The sequence below is a fragment of the Panonychus citri genome, unplaced genomic scaffold, assembly GCF_014898815.1.
Source record: "Panonychus citri isolate SS breed McGregor unplaced genomic scaffold, ASM1489881v1 Contig00136, whole genome shotgun sequence".
In the NCBI taxonomy this organism is placed as follows: Eukaryota; Metazoa; Arthropoda; class Arachnida; order Trombidiformes; family Tetranychidae; genus Panonychus; species Panonychus citri.
In genome coordinates, this window is record NW_026515541.1 from 2,762,511 (window position 1) to 2,780,186 (window position 17,676).

General features: G+C 31.6%; 1 protein-coding gene across 2 annotated transcripts; it reads left to right on the forward strand.

The window, feature by feature from the left end:
- Positions 1-214: 214 nt before the first annotated feature.
- Positions 215-10,403, forward strand: LOC128392287 (homeotic protein labial-like). 2 transcript variants are annotated; one of them, XM_053352288.1, is made up of 4 exons: positions 215-1,346; positions 2,770-3,075; positions 8,524-9,126; positions 9,668-10,403. In XM_053352288.1, the coding sequence occupies exons 2-4, from the start codon at positions 2,787-2,789 to the stop codon at positions 9,823-9,825; spliced, it is 1,050 nt and encodes a 349-aa protein (XP_053208263.1). In that variant the 5' UTR covers positions 215-1,346; positions 2,770-2,786; the 3' UTR covers positions 9,826-10,403. The 2 variants fall into 2 exon arrangements, with proteins under 2 accessions (XP_053208263.1, XP_053208264.1); XM_053352289.1 differs by having other exon boundaries at positions 9,582-9,808.
- Positions 10,404-17,676: the final 7,273 nt, after the last annotated feature.

Sequence of the window (17,676 nt, forward strand, 5' to 3'; positions counted from 1 at the left end):
TTGATCATTATACATAATTTTTGATTGTTTTCTCAAATGTTAAATTGTTGTTGATTAAAAAAAAAATTACTTCTCTCTCTCTCTCTCTAATTATCAACAAAACAAAATTAAAAATCAAAACTCACACAACGAAACATCCAAAAATCATCGTTGATATTCAATAAAATCTACAATTAAGATAATTAATTAATTCTGATTCGAGAAAATCTTTTCAAATGGTCAAGTCAATTACGATGACCAATATTAACGATGTTAATGGTGAAAGTGATTCAGTGAAAAGTTATTATGATTATCAATGTGATTATCCATCAACCAATACAACCACAACAACGACAACAACGGTTACAACACCTCCACCTCCTTCATCAGTTGTACCATCAACACAACAACAACAACAACAACCACCAACTGCACCTTCAGCACCAACATCATCATCATCATCACCAATTTATGGTTCAACAATAACAACAACAACACCAAATGTAACAAACAGTACAAATGATGTTGTAATTACCAATGGCGGAGGTGGGGGTGGAAATCATCATCATTATCATGATGAAAGTTACCTGGAAACATCAACCGGAAGCTACAGATTTGATTTAAAACCAACGGAAGGTGTGGAGGGTCAACACATTCCGAGCGATAATTGTAACACAATTTACAATCAGCATCACCATTTAAATCATCATCTAAATCATCAGCAGCAACCATTATTATTACATCAACATCATCATCTTCAACAGCAACAACAAGAACATCATATGTCACATCTTCAACATAATCAACATCAACATCAACACCAACAATCTGTTCACCATCAACTTCACCCTCATCAACAACAACCCCAACCACAGCACCAACATTACCTTCCTCCTCAACATTTACAAGCCCAACAGCAGCAACAACAACAACAACAACAATCACCAACACACATCACCTTTACATCCTCATCATCCTCATCAACAATATTATGAGACTCAAAGTGTCACCGGTGTCGGTGGTGGTGGAGGTGGTGGATTACCAATTGATACTAATGTTGTCGGTTCTCTTGTTGTTGGTCAACATGTCGTACCCTCAATGACCCCACCAGGAGTAACTACTCTTCACCATTTAACACCTTCTGGTCTTCTAACTCATCATCCATCGCCTCATTCTCATCTTTCACCATCGATTCCTGTTCATCATCCCAGTGTCTCTTCATCATCTTCACCCGCCTTCTCAATGAGACGAACCCCTCACCAACAACAGCTAATCAACAACAACAACAAAAACTACCAATTCTCAATTACATGATATTAAACCAGTGATTAATGATCCACCTTCACCCTCGGGCTGTGCAATCTCAGGTAAGACAATTGACCCAAGACAATCACCTAAACAACAAGTAGATTAAAGTATCTGTAGCTCAATTCCAGGCTGATTTGATTCATCGTTAGAAAACAAGAGTAAAAATTAGACAATCAGCTGAAAGAGCAGAAAAGAAATGATTAAAATGATGATTAACAATTTCCATTAAATTGGTGCTCAATTGGCCGATTCAATAGATTTATACATATAAATGAATATGAATTACAATATCACCAGTAGCTTAACAGTAGTAACAACATATTATAATATTAGTAATTGTAGTAGTTGAATTGATTGTAAACAAGTAAATTGTAATTGTTAATCACAATAATGATAATATATTACAAGATTATTAAAGTAAAACTTGAATGTAAATGGTTGAATTTGAGTAATGATATTTTTCCTCCTCTTAACGATTTCAAATGTCAATACCTGTTGACGGGAAGGTTACAATTAATGGATTTTAGGCTCATTCACAAACCCACCCACCATCACCATCACCATTTACCTTATCCACCTCCTCCTCCTCCTCCTCCTCTACACACTCATAGTAATATCACTTAACCTCCAGTTGAAAAGGCAAATACAAAATCTCATTGATAGAAAAAAAAAGTTACAACTTTTAAGTTTCTCTCTCTCTCTCTAATTTACCTTTTGTAGAAATGACCAACTGAAAACCTCTGGGATATTTTCAGTTATTAATGGTCAATGTTATTTGTTATTGTAAGCAAGAAAAACCATTAGGCCATAAGGTAATCATTAACAACAACAAAACTAACAAATGATTTTATACTAATCATAAAAAAAGTTGTTTATTGTTATTTAGTGTTACCTGTTTTCAACTTGTTTATATTTCTTACCTGTAATAGTACATAAATCTTAGTCTTTTACCTGTTGATGGAAAAAGTTTCTTTTCCTTCCTAATGAAATAAGATATTAATAAGAAAAGTTTATTTTTCTTTAGTTTATTTCAATTGATGATAAACCAAGAGAGAGAGAGAGAGAGAGGAAAAGACAACAGGTAATTTGCTTTAAGAGAAAATAATAACTTCTAATTCATCTGAACAGGTAATAGTTTCTGGTATCTTGTTGTTTTACAACTTTCGCAATAGTTTACCTGTAATTTGCAATATCTTTTTGATTACCTGTTGGGTCTGGTGTTTGTTTTGTTTATTTAATTGTAATCAAATGTGATTACCATTTAATATCTGCTTTTCATTTTCCGATTCAATCAAATGAGAAATGTTTTAATTAGTAATAAAACTATTATGATAACATTAACTGACCTTTTCCTTGATCTTTACTCTTTGATTGGAAAAGTTTCTGAGATTGAATTTATCTGTAAACAACCATTAGTTATATGGTAAAAAGTTATCGTTTCGGTTTAATTGCTAAAGTAATTAATTTATTTGTTTTTAAAAGTTTCTCTTTCGGTAGATATGACTGATTCAAGTGCATCAGCAAATTCAGCAGCGACAACAGCCTTCGATGTAAATTATGGTAACGGATTTAATGGATCGCCTTATATTAACCATTTACCAACTCACTTTCACCATCCTCATCATCATCAAGTCCACCGTCCACATCATCATCATCATCCACATCAACATTTTCATCACCATCCGTACCATCCTTCAAGCCGTACCAATTTTAACACTCGTAGTCCCGTCAGTCAACATGTACATACATACCCATGGATGAATGTTAAACGGAATGTACCCAAAATAAGTAAGATTTTATCATTATCATCATCATCCTTATCCTCATCTTCATCTTTATCCTCATCACCTGATTTTTTTCCTTTGTTTTTGATTTCTTTTAATCTTCTTTCAACGAATCAGTTGAAATCGTCATTACCTAATGATTGTCATCATAATCAATAATAGTACATATCTTGTCATCATCATTGCAATTCAGGGAGGAAGAAAAAACTTTGCACAGTTAATTGTTTGTAATTTACAAGGAAATTAATTTGTTTTTTTTATTCATTTTTTTCTGTTTGATTTCAACAAACATGAGATATTTTCATGATGATTGTTGATTGTTGTAAATCCTGTTGTTGAAGAAGCAGAAAAGGTTCACCCTTTTTTTTTGATTATTTTGAGATAAATTGTCAACACAATTGATAATAATCGTTTGAGAAAAAGTCATTTGTTGAATTGGTGAAACCATTGTAATCATTATTAACTGAGCCACATGTTGAATATCCAATATGTAAAACTCAAACTCTAAAATAATATTTTTACTATAAGCTACTAATTGTTGTTGATTATGATGAAATGAAATGTTCATGAAGATTCTGAAGGATATAATGTTGTCGATGATGGTATTGATGATAAATTTGTAACAAATGGAGACTCAAATGATGTGGTTATACCCTTACAATTAGGAATGAGCCGTATCTCACCTCCTTCCCCAACACCGTCAACCCCACCACCACTCTCTGTGCTTGATATGTTGACTTCGTCTCCCTCATCATTATCTCCATCTCCGTCTTCATCTTCATCATTATCTTTATCTTTATCTTTATCCTTAATCATCTTATTTGTTTTTACTATTTTTCTCCTTTGTTTTTGGTTTACTTCTCATTCATTTCACTCTGAATCTCTCTTTCTCTCTCTCCCTCCTCTCTCTCTCTCCTTCTTATATTTTTCAATCTTCTTTTTCATATCATCATCCTAACTAATATACAGGCAACATAATTAATCATCATGTTGTTGTTGGTTGATCCGGATGAAGAGGATGAGTGATTTCGGTAAAGTAATCCAACCAAACAAGAGCTCAATCTTTTGGGTATTGAAACGCATTTTTGAACAATACTCGACTTTAACTGTTCGCAGTCTCTTTTCTCAAACAGTACTAATTATTATTATTCTTGTACAATAATAATAATAGTAAAAGTTTTCTGACTTTTCATATCTGCTTGACCTTTTCCTTTACTGATCTGGTTCGTAGTTTAGGACATTTAAAGTATTAACGTTTGTTACAAACGTTACAAATAAAGATCATTAATTTTACTTTTCCTGTCACAATCAGCATCTTTCCTCATCCTGATGATCTTTCCCTCTCTCATATTTTTCTGTTTCTTTCTTTATCTTCATCTTTCTCTCAATTGCAATTTCGATGCAAATTGAAATATAATAACATTTTTTCCTTCATTTTTTTCTGTTTGTTGTTCAAAACTTTAAACTATTCGATTGACTCTCTCTCTCACACACATCTCTCATCTTTATCATCATCATCTTCAGTAACCTTTTTCATCTTTTCTTCTTCTTCATCATCATCAAGTATCATTCTGGTTATCATGTTTTCCCTTATCTCTCTCGGGTGACTTTCTACTTTTGATAATTCCGTTGATAATCGTTTGTCATCTTTGCCTAATCATAACCATTCTCTCTCACTTTCCCTCTCTCCCTCATGCTCTCCGTTCTGTCCAGTTAAAGCGAGAGAGCGAAAAAAAGCAAAAGTGACCTTAAATGTCGTTTTAAACTTGACCTCTCTCTCTCATTATATTTTCATCATTATCACCTTAGAAAAAAAAGAAAACGGCAAAAAAGAAGCAAAGAAAATTTTTCTTTTCTCCCAAGAGGAAGATTAAAGGTAAACTTTATCCCTCAGATTTACAGGTAAATGTATCAACATTTGACCGTAAAAAGGGATTAGAGTTGCAAAAACTTGAAAGATTAACCAGTGAAAAGACAACAATTGTAGTAACAATTAAGGATAATCATCACTATCGGAAAAGTTGAAAACTTGGGTTATGAAAAAACAGAAAGAATCTAATAAAATTAGGTCACTTCATACACACATAGAATACATTAGAAAACCCCTTGAATCCATTTAGATTATCAACTAATCCTCTGGGTAAATGAATAAACTCAAATTCAATCTCTTTAATGACTCGAATTGATGTAAAATTAAATTCGGCGAGATTCAGATTAATGAATATCCTGAATGTTATACTTTGTATTATTTTCGTTTGAAACTTTTATCCATTGTTAATCCCATTAACCCTGTATTATTTATCTCCATCCATTGTTATCCAAATGTTGATAATAGAGTGAGAGAAAAAAATTTAACACTGAATTTGTTATCATCATGATGATTATCTGATTCAGTTTCTTTATTCAAATCATGTTCATGGTTTGATATTCATGATTCAAAAGCATAGGAAATGTTATTCATCTTGACAACAACAATAAACTTTTTTTCCGTCTATATAAATACATAGAGTTACTCAATTTGTATCATCAATAAGATGATGACAATGATGATGATAAAGATGAGAAGATGATGAGGAAATAAAATGTATTACAAATTTGTGTTTACAATGAAATTTTGTATCAATATGATTGGTGATTTAAAAAACTGATCATGTTGTCATTTAAATTTATTACAGTTAATCAACAATCAATGACCTATATATAATATATAGATAATTAATAATGGTAAGATGAGCGTTAATGGTTGGAGGTGGAGCTAATAGCTATCCAACACAATTATCCCTGTGTTTGTTTAAATTAGGTTAGGTTAGGTCTTCATTAAAAGGGTCAAAATCGACAGAAGGCCGGAGGACAATCAAACGGGCGCACAATCAACCCAAAATTCAGCTTAATTTCAACAGTTTGAACTAATTGACACCATCGATAAGTGTGTTGAATAACCACTGGCTCCACCTCCAACCATTATCGCTCATCTTACCTTAATAATATCTGATGATTGGAAACTATTGAATTAATATGATTTTCATGATGAGAGAAACGGATTAAGATTGAAATTTGATAATCTTTATATTTACCTTTTCATGTTGATTATTATGATTTGAGTCTCTTTATGTTTCCATTGGAAGATGATAAATGAATGATGATTTCCTTTTGTCATCATCTTTATCATCTTCTATCGTTCTCTCTCATTTTTACTATCAATTACAATCCATGTTTCCTGTAAGTGGGAAGAGAGAGAGAGAGAGAAAGAGATTAAATCAAACTTTTTCTTTTTTCACCTTTTCTTCAATGAATGAAATAACTTCCTGAGAAGATGATGAATGAAATTACATATGAAATTCAATGAATGAATCAACAGATAAATGATAATGATGATGAAAAGTTTGGGTGATGAATAGATAGTAACATGAATGTTATCATATTTAATAGTAAATATTTGATTCCATTAGTTTCTACCTATTTGGTTATTTATTTATGTTTTTTCATCACCATGGATCCCATGATAACTGTCATGGAAATCATTTCATAACCATTTACACTTATCATCATCATCATCATCATCATCATTATCATCATGCATCAATTAACCTGTCATCTCTTCATCACCAGTCAGATTAATTAAACAATATATTTAATAGTTATAGTGTATTAATGATAATAAGTGTTGAAAGTTTCTCTCAATACATTTCATGTTATCGTCATGAATTCAGCTCAGAATTCAATCAAACGAGAAATGTTAACAATCAATTTAATTCTTGTTCTAATTTAATTACATCAAATTGCTATCGATTGATAGTAATACATATATAACAAAGACTTTCACATGAGTAATAATCGATGATCAAGATGAACCTCGAACTTGAAATTATTCAAATTTGAAAATAATTCAGTTCATTTGGTGATTATCCTGATTTTTGGGAGAATTTAAAAAAAAGTAAATGATGAATTTATCATCATAAATTATTCACGTTTGTTTAGCATCTTTTAAGTGAATTACCTAAACAAAAATTATCTAGAGCAAAGTGAATATCATAATAATATATTTAGCTGTTTGTTGTTGTTGGGTAAGAGGATGAATTAGATGATGATGATGACGATGACGATGAAAGAGTCGAGTGAGTCTGTTTTAACAATGATGATAATATTGAGATGACAGTGAGTGATGATCGATTGACAAAAAAGTTTCGACTCCAAACTGTTTAATGTATTTTTTTTACTTCGAGTGAAGGATAAGTTTATATATATCAAGATCCATATACACTGAATAGTAAACAGGATTGAATTGTATTATCACATTAGTATAAACTCACTCACTCACTCACACTCACTTATTCACTCACTGCAAATGTAAAACTGCAAATACAAATGCAAATTATAAAGCCAACAATCAACCAACCAAACTGGAAAAATAATAAAAATAATATGATAATCAACATAAAAATGAATATAATGAATATTATGAAAAAATAAAGTTCTCAATGAAAGTGTAACTTTAATTATCTTGATAATATTCATGATTTAAAAATCAATACTAATCACCAATTGATATCTAATATTTTTTTTCTTGTTAATTGTTAACAATTTAATATATAAGATGAAAACCTATTTTTATTATATTAATATTATCATTTAACTCTATATGAAATATATTATGACAATTGTTGTTTCCAATTGTTTGTCAATCAAATCAATTGGTGAATTGTTATATAGGTTAACCAATATATGGATTATTATTATTATTTGATTGTCACAATCAATATATTGTTATCATCATGAAATGTTGTGTTTCTTTGTGAGAAGATGCAATCAATATATTGGTAAACTGTTCACATTGGATAATAATATTGATCAAAGTAACGGTTTACTTTACTTTGTTCAATGGAAACTTTTACAATCTAAGTTTTTGTTTTTCTCAACATTTTTTTATCATCATGTTCATGATGTTGATGAAGATAATCATGGTAATGGCTCATGAGAATTCTTGACAAGATTTTCTCTCTCTTTTACTTTTCTCTTCTATCTCTTATATGTTATTATCATAGAGAAAGAAAGAGGATAATGTTTAGCATTTTTCTATCTTTTTTTTCTCGATGACAATTTTTTTCGCCTTCTTCTCATCTCTCTCTCTCTCTCTCTCTCTCTCTCTCTCTCTCTCTCTCTCTCTCTCTCTCTCTCTCTTTTTTATCATCATCATCATTCTTCCAATTATGTTGAAAGGTTTTTCTGTTGATCTACATCATCATCATGAACATTATCTCATCATGATTAGAGTCTTGTCTTGTTAGTTAGCATCCATTGACTTAGATTGTTACTCACTGCTAATTATCATCTTCTTCCTCTTCATCCTCCTCCTCCGCCTACTCTTGTTGTTCATTTTCCTCCTCTTCCTTTATTTCTTATCTCCATCTTCTAATTTTTTTTTCTCTCTTTCTTTTCTTTTCCGCCTGATTAGATAATAATAATAATAACAACAACAATAATAATAATAAAACAAACGACTATGGTTACAATGGCTCATCTCCGGGCTCAGTGGGCAATGGTTCAATCACCGGTTTACTTGGTTCCTCTCCGGGCCTTGGTGTTGGTAATGGTTTAGATGTTAACGGAGTGGATGGAGGGCGAACTGGACGTGGTTCCAATGGTATTGTAGGTGGGGGTAATAGTCTTGGTTCCAATGGTAGTAATAGTAGCAGTGGAAGCTCTGGTAGCGTTGGTGGTGGTGGTGGAGGAGGAGGAGGTTTGGGTAGTAGTGCATGTGATGTCCTAAACTCTTCGGGTGGCCCAGGATCAGCTGGATCGGCAAGTAATACTGGACGAACCAATTTTACGACAAAACAATTAACCGAATTAGAGAAAGAGTTTCATTATAATAAATATTTAACTCGTGCTCGTCGTATTGAAATAGCCCAAGCTCTTGGTCTTAATGAGACTCAGGTAAAAATTTGGTTCCAAAATAGACGAATGAAACAAAAGAAGCGACAAAAAGAGGGACTTATATCAGCTGATACATCGACACCACCACCATCATCGGGAGTATCAACGGCTAATGGAAACGGTAATAATACTAATGATGATAATACTTACATTTAAAAAGCATTTGAAAAGAAAATGTCAATTCTGTTAAAATGAAATTGAATCAAAAATCAAAGTCAAAAAGTTTTTAATCTCAATTATATCAAAAGAAAAAGACAAACAACATCAACATACTCTTTTCACCCACCCAATCCCACTCATCTCCATGATAAACTGACCCTTGCTGGTCAGTGGAAATGGGAAAAGAGAGGAAGAGGAAACTTAATTCAGAAAGAAAGAGAGAAAGAGATAGAAAGAGTTGAATAGAGATCGATTTATGTTTCTTCATCTTGCTCCTCTCTTTCTCACTCACTCCTCACTCTCTCTTTCTTTCTCATCCTCTGTGATTAATTGTAATATGATCATCTCACTAAATAACTGATGATCATGATGATTTTTATATGAATCATAAATATATATTATATATTTATTATCCAGGTCAACTTAATGGTCACTTTTAACCTTTACCGATGTTACTTCAAGCCTTTCATAAACATCTAACTCATCAACATCTTCATTAACAGGATTATCACTATCATCACCATCACCATCACCATTGTCATCATCAACACCACCAAATTATCACTATCATCATCATCATCACTATCATCGATACTTTCACCATCAATATCAACAGCGACACATGATAATCAATGATTTCAACATGACTGACATACAATAAATCCCTCAAAAGAGATGACTAAATGATTGGATTATCTCACCCTGACCTACCATCATCCACTCAACAACAACAACTGGAATACACCTAAATTGCCATTGACCCACCCAAACAACTCACACACACACACAAACACAAAACTATTCAAAGAAGCAAAAAATCACCAAGAATCACAATTAAAGTAAATGATTGGTGTTAAAACCTAAATTCATCACCAAAAGGACAAACAAGCAACAAAAATAAAAGGAAACGGAAACGATGAGTATGATAACCCTTAGGAGGATGATTATGATTATGATTATGATTATGATGATGAAGATGAAGATGATGAATACGAATGATGCACATTATCCTCTCTCTCTCTCTCTCCTCCCCCTTCCTCTCCTACCTGGTGGGCTAATTATCATCACAATTTGGATTGTTATCTATTCTATTCTTATTCTAATTCTATACATACTGATAAATATACAACAAAATGCTATATATAAATATATATATATTAATATTGTAATAATAATACGCAAAGGTGACCACAAGAATCACAATGAAGAAAAAAAAAAAAAGTTCGAAAAAAAAATCAATCAATTTTGTGTCATCATTTAATCAATCATCTTTCATCCTTGTCATTAATCCTCATTAATTAACATGAGTAATTATTGAAACAATTAATTGACTAATTTGAGTTAATTTGAGTATCTTCACCAAAAAAATGATTCATTTAATTTGCTCAGATTATTGTTTGTAATTATCTAATTAGATAGTTAATTAACCATTGGTTAATTGTTTTATTACATGAATTGTTTTAATCTCTCGTGTTATTGGTTCAATTGATTAAATTGTCAGAATTTTTATTCATCTTATTTTGAGATCAGTAGATTAACGGGATAATCTCAATGTGGATTAAAGACCCAGAGATTAAGAGAAATTAAAAAGGGGGAAGAGATTAAAACTCTGGTTCAATTTTTTTTTGTTCTTTTCTAAACTTTGTTTATCTCTCTCTCTCTCTCAAAATTAAGATGAGGATGGAGATAAGGATGAGGATGATAAAGAGATTGCGCAAGTAACATGCGCTTTTGTCTTTTTCTAGGTTCAATCTTTATCTTCATCATCATAATATGATTTCTCTTCATAAGAGACTCTCCTCTCTCTTTCATATTTGAGTTTTGTTTCTTTTTTTCATTAGGATAAAGGAAGAGATGAAGATAAAAGAAAGATGATGATAGAAAGAAAGAGAAATAAGAAAGGAAGATCATTAATCAATGTCAAAAAATGTCTCTTCATTTGAGCTCTTTCTTTTTCTCCTGCCTTTTGATTCGAGAGGAAAAAAAGGTTTCCTCTCTTTCTCTCTTTCTTTTCATCCTCATCCTCTTTCTCTTGCTGCTCTTGGAATAAAAAAAATGCCTTCGAGCGAAATATAAATGTTATATCAAGACAAAGATGATGGAAAAGAATGAAGAGAGAGAGAGAGAGAGAGAGAGAGAGAGAGAGAGAATGCAAAAGATTATGAAGATGATATAAAGAAGAAGAAGTCAAAGATTATCGTTCTCTTACCTTAAGTCAAAATTATCTTCACCTTTTATCTTCCTTATCTTCATCATCATCATCATCATGATCGTCACAATTACTTAGGATGTGATACAGACAAAAAGTCCTCATTGTTATAATATCACAGGTTTGACAGGTAAAACTTGACTTTCGTCAACACCTAATATATTTATTGAGATTCAACCAAATGAAATGTCATTATTATCATCTTTGTCTCTCTCATTACCATAATAATCATAATAATGGACATCACTTTGTCTCTTTCTCTTGATATCTTCTTCATCCTTTTCCTCATCCTAGTCATCTCCTCAGTAGCCTCATCTCTTGACACTCACAAATAGACATGAATTTGCATGAGGATGAAAAAAAGTTTCTTGGAAGAAGCAAAAAAAGCAACTCAGTCTGTTACCATTATCACTGCTATTATTGTTATCATCATCAACGTCGTCATTGCAAAGGTGGCTTTGATACAAAAAATCAACATGAAGATGCAAAAGATGATGATGATAAAGAGAGAGAGAGAGAGAGAGAGAGCAAAGAGAATGAAAAAAAGACGAAGAAAGAAAATGAAGAGACATTTTGTGACATTGATGCATGAGTCTTGCAAGAGAGATTATGATGATGATGAAAGGGAGAGAGAAGATGTAGCAAAAAGTATAAGAAAATAATATGTATAAGCATGAGAAGATGATGAAGAGAGAGAGAGAGAAAAGAGCCTCCCTTGGGTTGCTGTAATTTTGTAACAAGTTTTCTTACTCTGAAGCCCAAAAATAATCTTCTCTCTGTTTCTCTTGTCTTCTTCATCATCATAATATAAAAAGAGGGGCTTATCCAATGGGCTTCAAGAACGAAGGCCAGACCCACGCGAATCCCAATGTTAATTTTACATAGAAATTATTTCTCGCCGATTCCAAGGCTTCATCCACATCGAAACTGATGGTTTGTATTATTTATAATCGAGAATTAAAATTAGCTCGTATGTTGATATTTCTGTTGTGATAAATTAACTAAATGTTATATTGTATTCAACTTATCAATTGACTTCTTTCTTCATTATCATCATAATCATCTCTCTCTCTCTCTCTCTCTCTCTCTCTCTCTCTCTCTCTCTCTCTCTCTCTCTCTCTCTCTATTTATTTTTCTTTCTTTCTCTGACCCTCAATTCTGGTTTTGCATTTCTATTATTATGTATGTACGAATGCCCATGGAAGAGATAAGAGGAAGATATATTTCTCTTCTTCATCTCATCTTCTTCATTAATTCTACCTTATCTTTCTCGCTTCTTCTTCGTCTTCCCAGAAAATTATTAACGTTGAATGTACTCACAACACATAGAAAAGAAAAACCTTGAATTCTATTCTCTTTAATTGCTAATTATTAATCTAGAACATTTCTTATTCCTCATCTTATCATAATCATCATCATCTAATGAGCGTACAACCTTTGAATCTTCAGAATGATTATGAATGTATTTTTAACTTCTACTGAACAGAATCTCTCTCAAGAAAGTGGTCATAACAAACGATCAAATCACTAAATCGAAATACTAAAGAAATAAAAAGTTTCTTCTGTTAATCTGATACCTTGATCATCATTATCACCATACCGTTAGATTATGATGATGATAAAATAATGGTGATGATGATTAGTAAACAAACAAATTGTAACTTGAACCATTTTCATCAATAGTAAACAAATCTAAGTGATATGATAAAACTGAGCAAGAGGAAAAAAAAGATGAATGAAAAATGAACAAGAATCAGATGAAAATCAGCTGATCGACAGAGAGATTATGTAACTGACCATAACCTGATGACCACATCTTCCATCATCCTTGTTGGTGGATGGGATTAGGACACTAAAAAAAAAGAAACTGAAATCAGAATAAAGTAAAATAATCTGACCTGATCTCTAATGGATCAAGGTAATAATATAAATACAAAAGGAGAAAAGGTAAACATTGAAGATGGAGGTTGATTGTTAAGGTGGTTTAATGGTCGTTAACTGTTGATATTGATGAAAATGATGATAGATCCATTAAAATCTCATTGCCTCACAAGGGAAATTATTTATCTTCCTCTCTCACTCTTCATCTTTGGTGTTCAAAGTCAATATTTTCATTCATTCATCCAATTCATTCAATGGTTTCATGTTAAATCTTATCATCATCATCATCATTAATAATATTTTTTTCATCCTATTATTACATATGATTAACATTTAATTGTATTTTGTCAACCATATTGTATATTATCATCATTTATCATCATTCCCCAACCTGATGAACCATTGTTATCATTTATTATATGAGGTTATCATTTATATTATCAGAGGATAATCAATGTTATGAGATTTGTTATTGACTTGATTTAAAACTGATTATCATCTCAGTTTTATTGTCATTTGAAAGGTAACAAGGAAAATTAATCAAATCCCTAATTGAATTGACTAATAATCAATGATTATCTAACTAAATTAATCTTGTTGTAAATGATACAACAGTTAATCAACCACAAATTGGAAATGAAATAAGTTTAATCCTCTAGATAATTAAACCAAGAAAAAAACTAACACACAATCAGATGAGATTGATGATAATAATAGAAATGATTTACTAATCAGATTCTGGTGCAGGGAAAATTACAATCAAATGATGAATATTTGATAATCATTAGGTAAGATTTTGCTGATCTGATGCTGGATTTATCATCATTATCTTCATTGAACATCATCTTTAACATACTTGGAGGGTTTCATTGTAAGTGGATAAAAACAACAACAACAAAAAATGGTTAAGATGATAATCAATGTTGATGATGAGGATGAGGATGATAATCAAGAATTGTATCTATAGGGAATTGAAGAGGAAAAAAAAGAGATGTAATTAACTTGGTGAAAAAAAGGGTGGACCGAAAAAGGGGAGTTATTAAAAGAAAGAGAAAAAGAAAGACTAAGAAAAAGACCGTGTGAAGATAAAGATGATGATGGAGAGAGAGAGAAATGATTGTAATAGAAGGTAATATTGAGATAGAGAGAGAGAGAAGATGAAAAGGAAGGAGGGTGGGGTGGGGAGAGATAATCATGTATAGTGTGTGTATGAAAAAAGGGAAATATGTATGAAAGGTTAGGATTCTTTGAGAGATGAACAAGTTTGAGTAAGATTGATTTGATTTCTTCCAATTGACGAAAAGAAAAAGCAAAGTAAAACTGGACCAAAACCCTGAAGATGAGGATGAGGATGAAGAAAAAAGAGCCTTTTGCTTCTTCCTTTCAACCTAACCCAGGTTTCTCTTCATAATCATCATCATCCTTATCATCATTTTCTTCATATTCTACTGCTTCTTTTTCCCTCCTTTCCCTTTTTTCATCTTCTTTTCCTTCTGCCTTTTTATATATGAATTTTTGTTTGGTTCTTGTGCTTTTTGCATTTTAGACTCTACCCTCTTCCCTCCGTGCAAATATATACTTAGAGAGAGAGAGAGAGAGAGAGAGAGAGAGAGAGAGAGAGAGATAAACATATTGGATGCTAAAGAGATGGAAGAAAAAATATTAACATTGTCCAATATAATGGAGATGGTCAAGGCTTTTATACTTTTCCACAATCTATTCAATCAATTTTGTCTCAATATCTTGTTTACTATTGCTTTTTATCATCATCTCTCTCCCATCTTCATCTTTACTCTCTCTCTCTCTCTCCTTCATCTTCATCTTTATCTCACCTCTTCTCTGGTTTCATCTTCTTCCGCTTTTTACCATCTCCATCATCATTCTTATTCATGATTTACTCAACCATTTAACCCATCAACAGCTTCATTATCACTTCCATCACCAATATTATCACAATTTTCACTTTGATTATGAAAAAAGCTCATCATCATTATCCCATAATCCTAATCCTAATAATTGATAATCTACATCCTGATAATGATAAAGAATAATTTTCATTAAAAACTAATATTCTAATCCTTTTGTCATTTATCTTGTCAAGTTGAGTAAATTAAAGAGGAACATCCAAAATGATATAATTATTATCATGGTTATGATAATGATGATAAAGCGGAAAGAGGAGGATGATGAAGATGATAAAAACAACAGTGATAACAACAACAACAACACACCTTAAGTAATAATAATGACATCGGATAACAATCAATGTGACTCTTTAATACTCATTTGATTGACATCAACCCTTTTTTGTGCCCACCGAGAATCCTTAGTAATAATATAATTACGATAATCTCCTCATCACCCACCCACTTTTATCTTCATCATCATTATCCTCTCTCTCTCTCTCTCTCTCTCTGTCATTTTTTACCTTTTACTCTCTCTTTCTCTTTTCATTGATGATCAGCAGGATTATCGCATTACCTTTTAACAAGATTATCTTGTCCTTATGATGAGAATCGCTTTAGATGAAAGAGACAAAGTCAACTGAACTCCACCCATTTCTACCTTTCCTTTGATGACTTTTTACCTTTAATTGGTTTACCTTTTTCCCCCTCGTTCTGACCTTTGTGATTGTCCGATACAACTTGCGACACTCGCCATTCAGATGGACAACCATTAACACCTCATCTAAGCTGATTAACTAATCTCCTTCTCCCTGTCTTTGGACATTTAGAAAGCTAAGCCAATGATTAATTATTAACGATTATGACAACAATTAAAACAATTAGTCACATTAATAATAAATGATGATGATGATTAAGCCTTAAATCATTAATCATTTATAATATATATTCTGCTGTTGGAAAAGGTAATTGCCGAATCATTTATCAATAATTGAATCACAAGAATCAAGGAATTTTTTTATCTGATATCTGGGTGATAAATATATTCATCGGCTAATGATGATGTTGATGAGGTAACAAGAATTTTCATCAATCAAAGAAGCGCGAAAAGGAATAGTTCAAAATGCGGAGGAGAGAAAAAAATTCGATGATAAGAAAATTCTTTTCCGAACAAATTTCCATCATGAAAGCATTTTCCATCTCCACAAAATAGTATCATCATGTATTATCACAAGTAGATTTAAATCAAGATTAGATTATCGGTAAAGAGAGCGAGAGAATTAAAGTAGATATTCATGAATTTGGAAAATTCGACAAAAAAAAGTTCTATCGATCGAGAGAGAGAGAGAGAAAAAAATTCAATTCCCACCCATAAACTAATCACCATCATGACTATTGATTAAATTCTGTGGACTTTTTTTACACAACCCAACCCAGAATAATAACTCATCCTGGATTCCAATTTTATCTCTTATTTCATAATATCTCATATCAGATATTACTCATCATCATCATGGATGATAAGATGAAAAAAGGGGAAAAAGGAACAAGAAAAACTCATTGAATCGTAAAGGTAGTGAAACAATAATTGACCTGGAAACAATGAATCGATTTCAATGAAGCTTGAATCATGATGATGGCGAATAAGAAGAAAACAAAAAAAGTTATAAAGAAAATTAGTATTTCTCTTCATCTTTATCATCTCTCTATGCACGCTAACTTATCTTCATCATCTTCTTATAGGATAAGAAAACTTTCTCATTGCCATTAGTATTATATTTGGAAGACAAGGAAGATGATGATGAGAGTCCAGCCTTGTATCTGATGGTGACGTTGTTAATGGTTATAAATATGAGACCCATTAGATTTTCAATTGTTTTTGTTTTTATTTCATGATATTCATTGAAAACGATAACATTAACTATTCAGTTTTCATGGATACAAAACATTTTGCCTTCATGATTCGGGTTCTCTCTTAATTCATGTTGATTTGTTTTTTTCTTCATTCAGTTTCGTGCATAATCATGATGATGATGAAGAAGAAAAAAAAATGAATATCATGAAGAAAAGTTTTTTTCTCTCTTCTTATTTCATTTGAACCAGAATTTTTCATCATAAGATGAGGATAATAATGATGATAAGATATTAAAGGTTCGGTCAACACTTTGGGTTTCAAACATGATTACAGATTCGGACTCACGGATATTCATGTTCAATGTTTTTTTCATCATCATGATGATGAAAATTAACTAAACCTGGAAAACTGTTGTTGAGTTTTTTTTGTTTCTGTTGTAAAGGTAATCATTATATTCTTGGATGATAAAGATGATGATAATGATAATGTTTTCAGATGATGAGAAATATTTAGTTAAATGGGAAAACGTAAAGATGCTGGTTGATGATGATGATGATGAGGAAGATGAGGAGAGGGGGAAAGTTTTCCTATTTTTCCACATCTCAGAGCGTGACAATATATTCACAGTGAAGTAATTCATGAGTTTAGAATTTGAATTTACAG

Bases quoted from the DNA above. Each gene is read 5' to 3' on its own strand.
- LOC128392287 (XM_053352288.1), top strand. From the start codon at position 2,787: ATGACTGATTCAAGTGCATCAGCAAATTCAGCAGCGACAACAGCCTTC. The intron at 3,076-8,523 runs GTAAGATTTTAT...CCGCCTGATTAG, and splicing joins ACGGAATGTACCCAAAATAA to ATAATAATAATAATAACAAC. The intron at 9,127-9,667 runs GTAATAATACTA...CTTCATTAACAG, and splicing joins ATCAACGGCTAATGGAAACG to GATTATCACTATCATCACCA.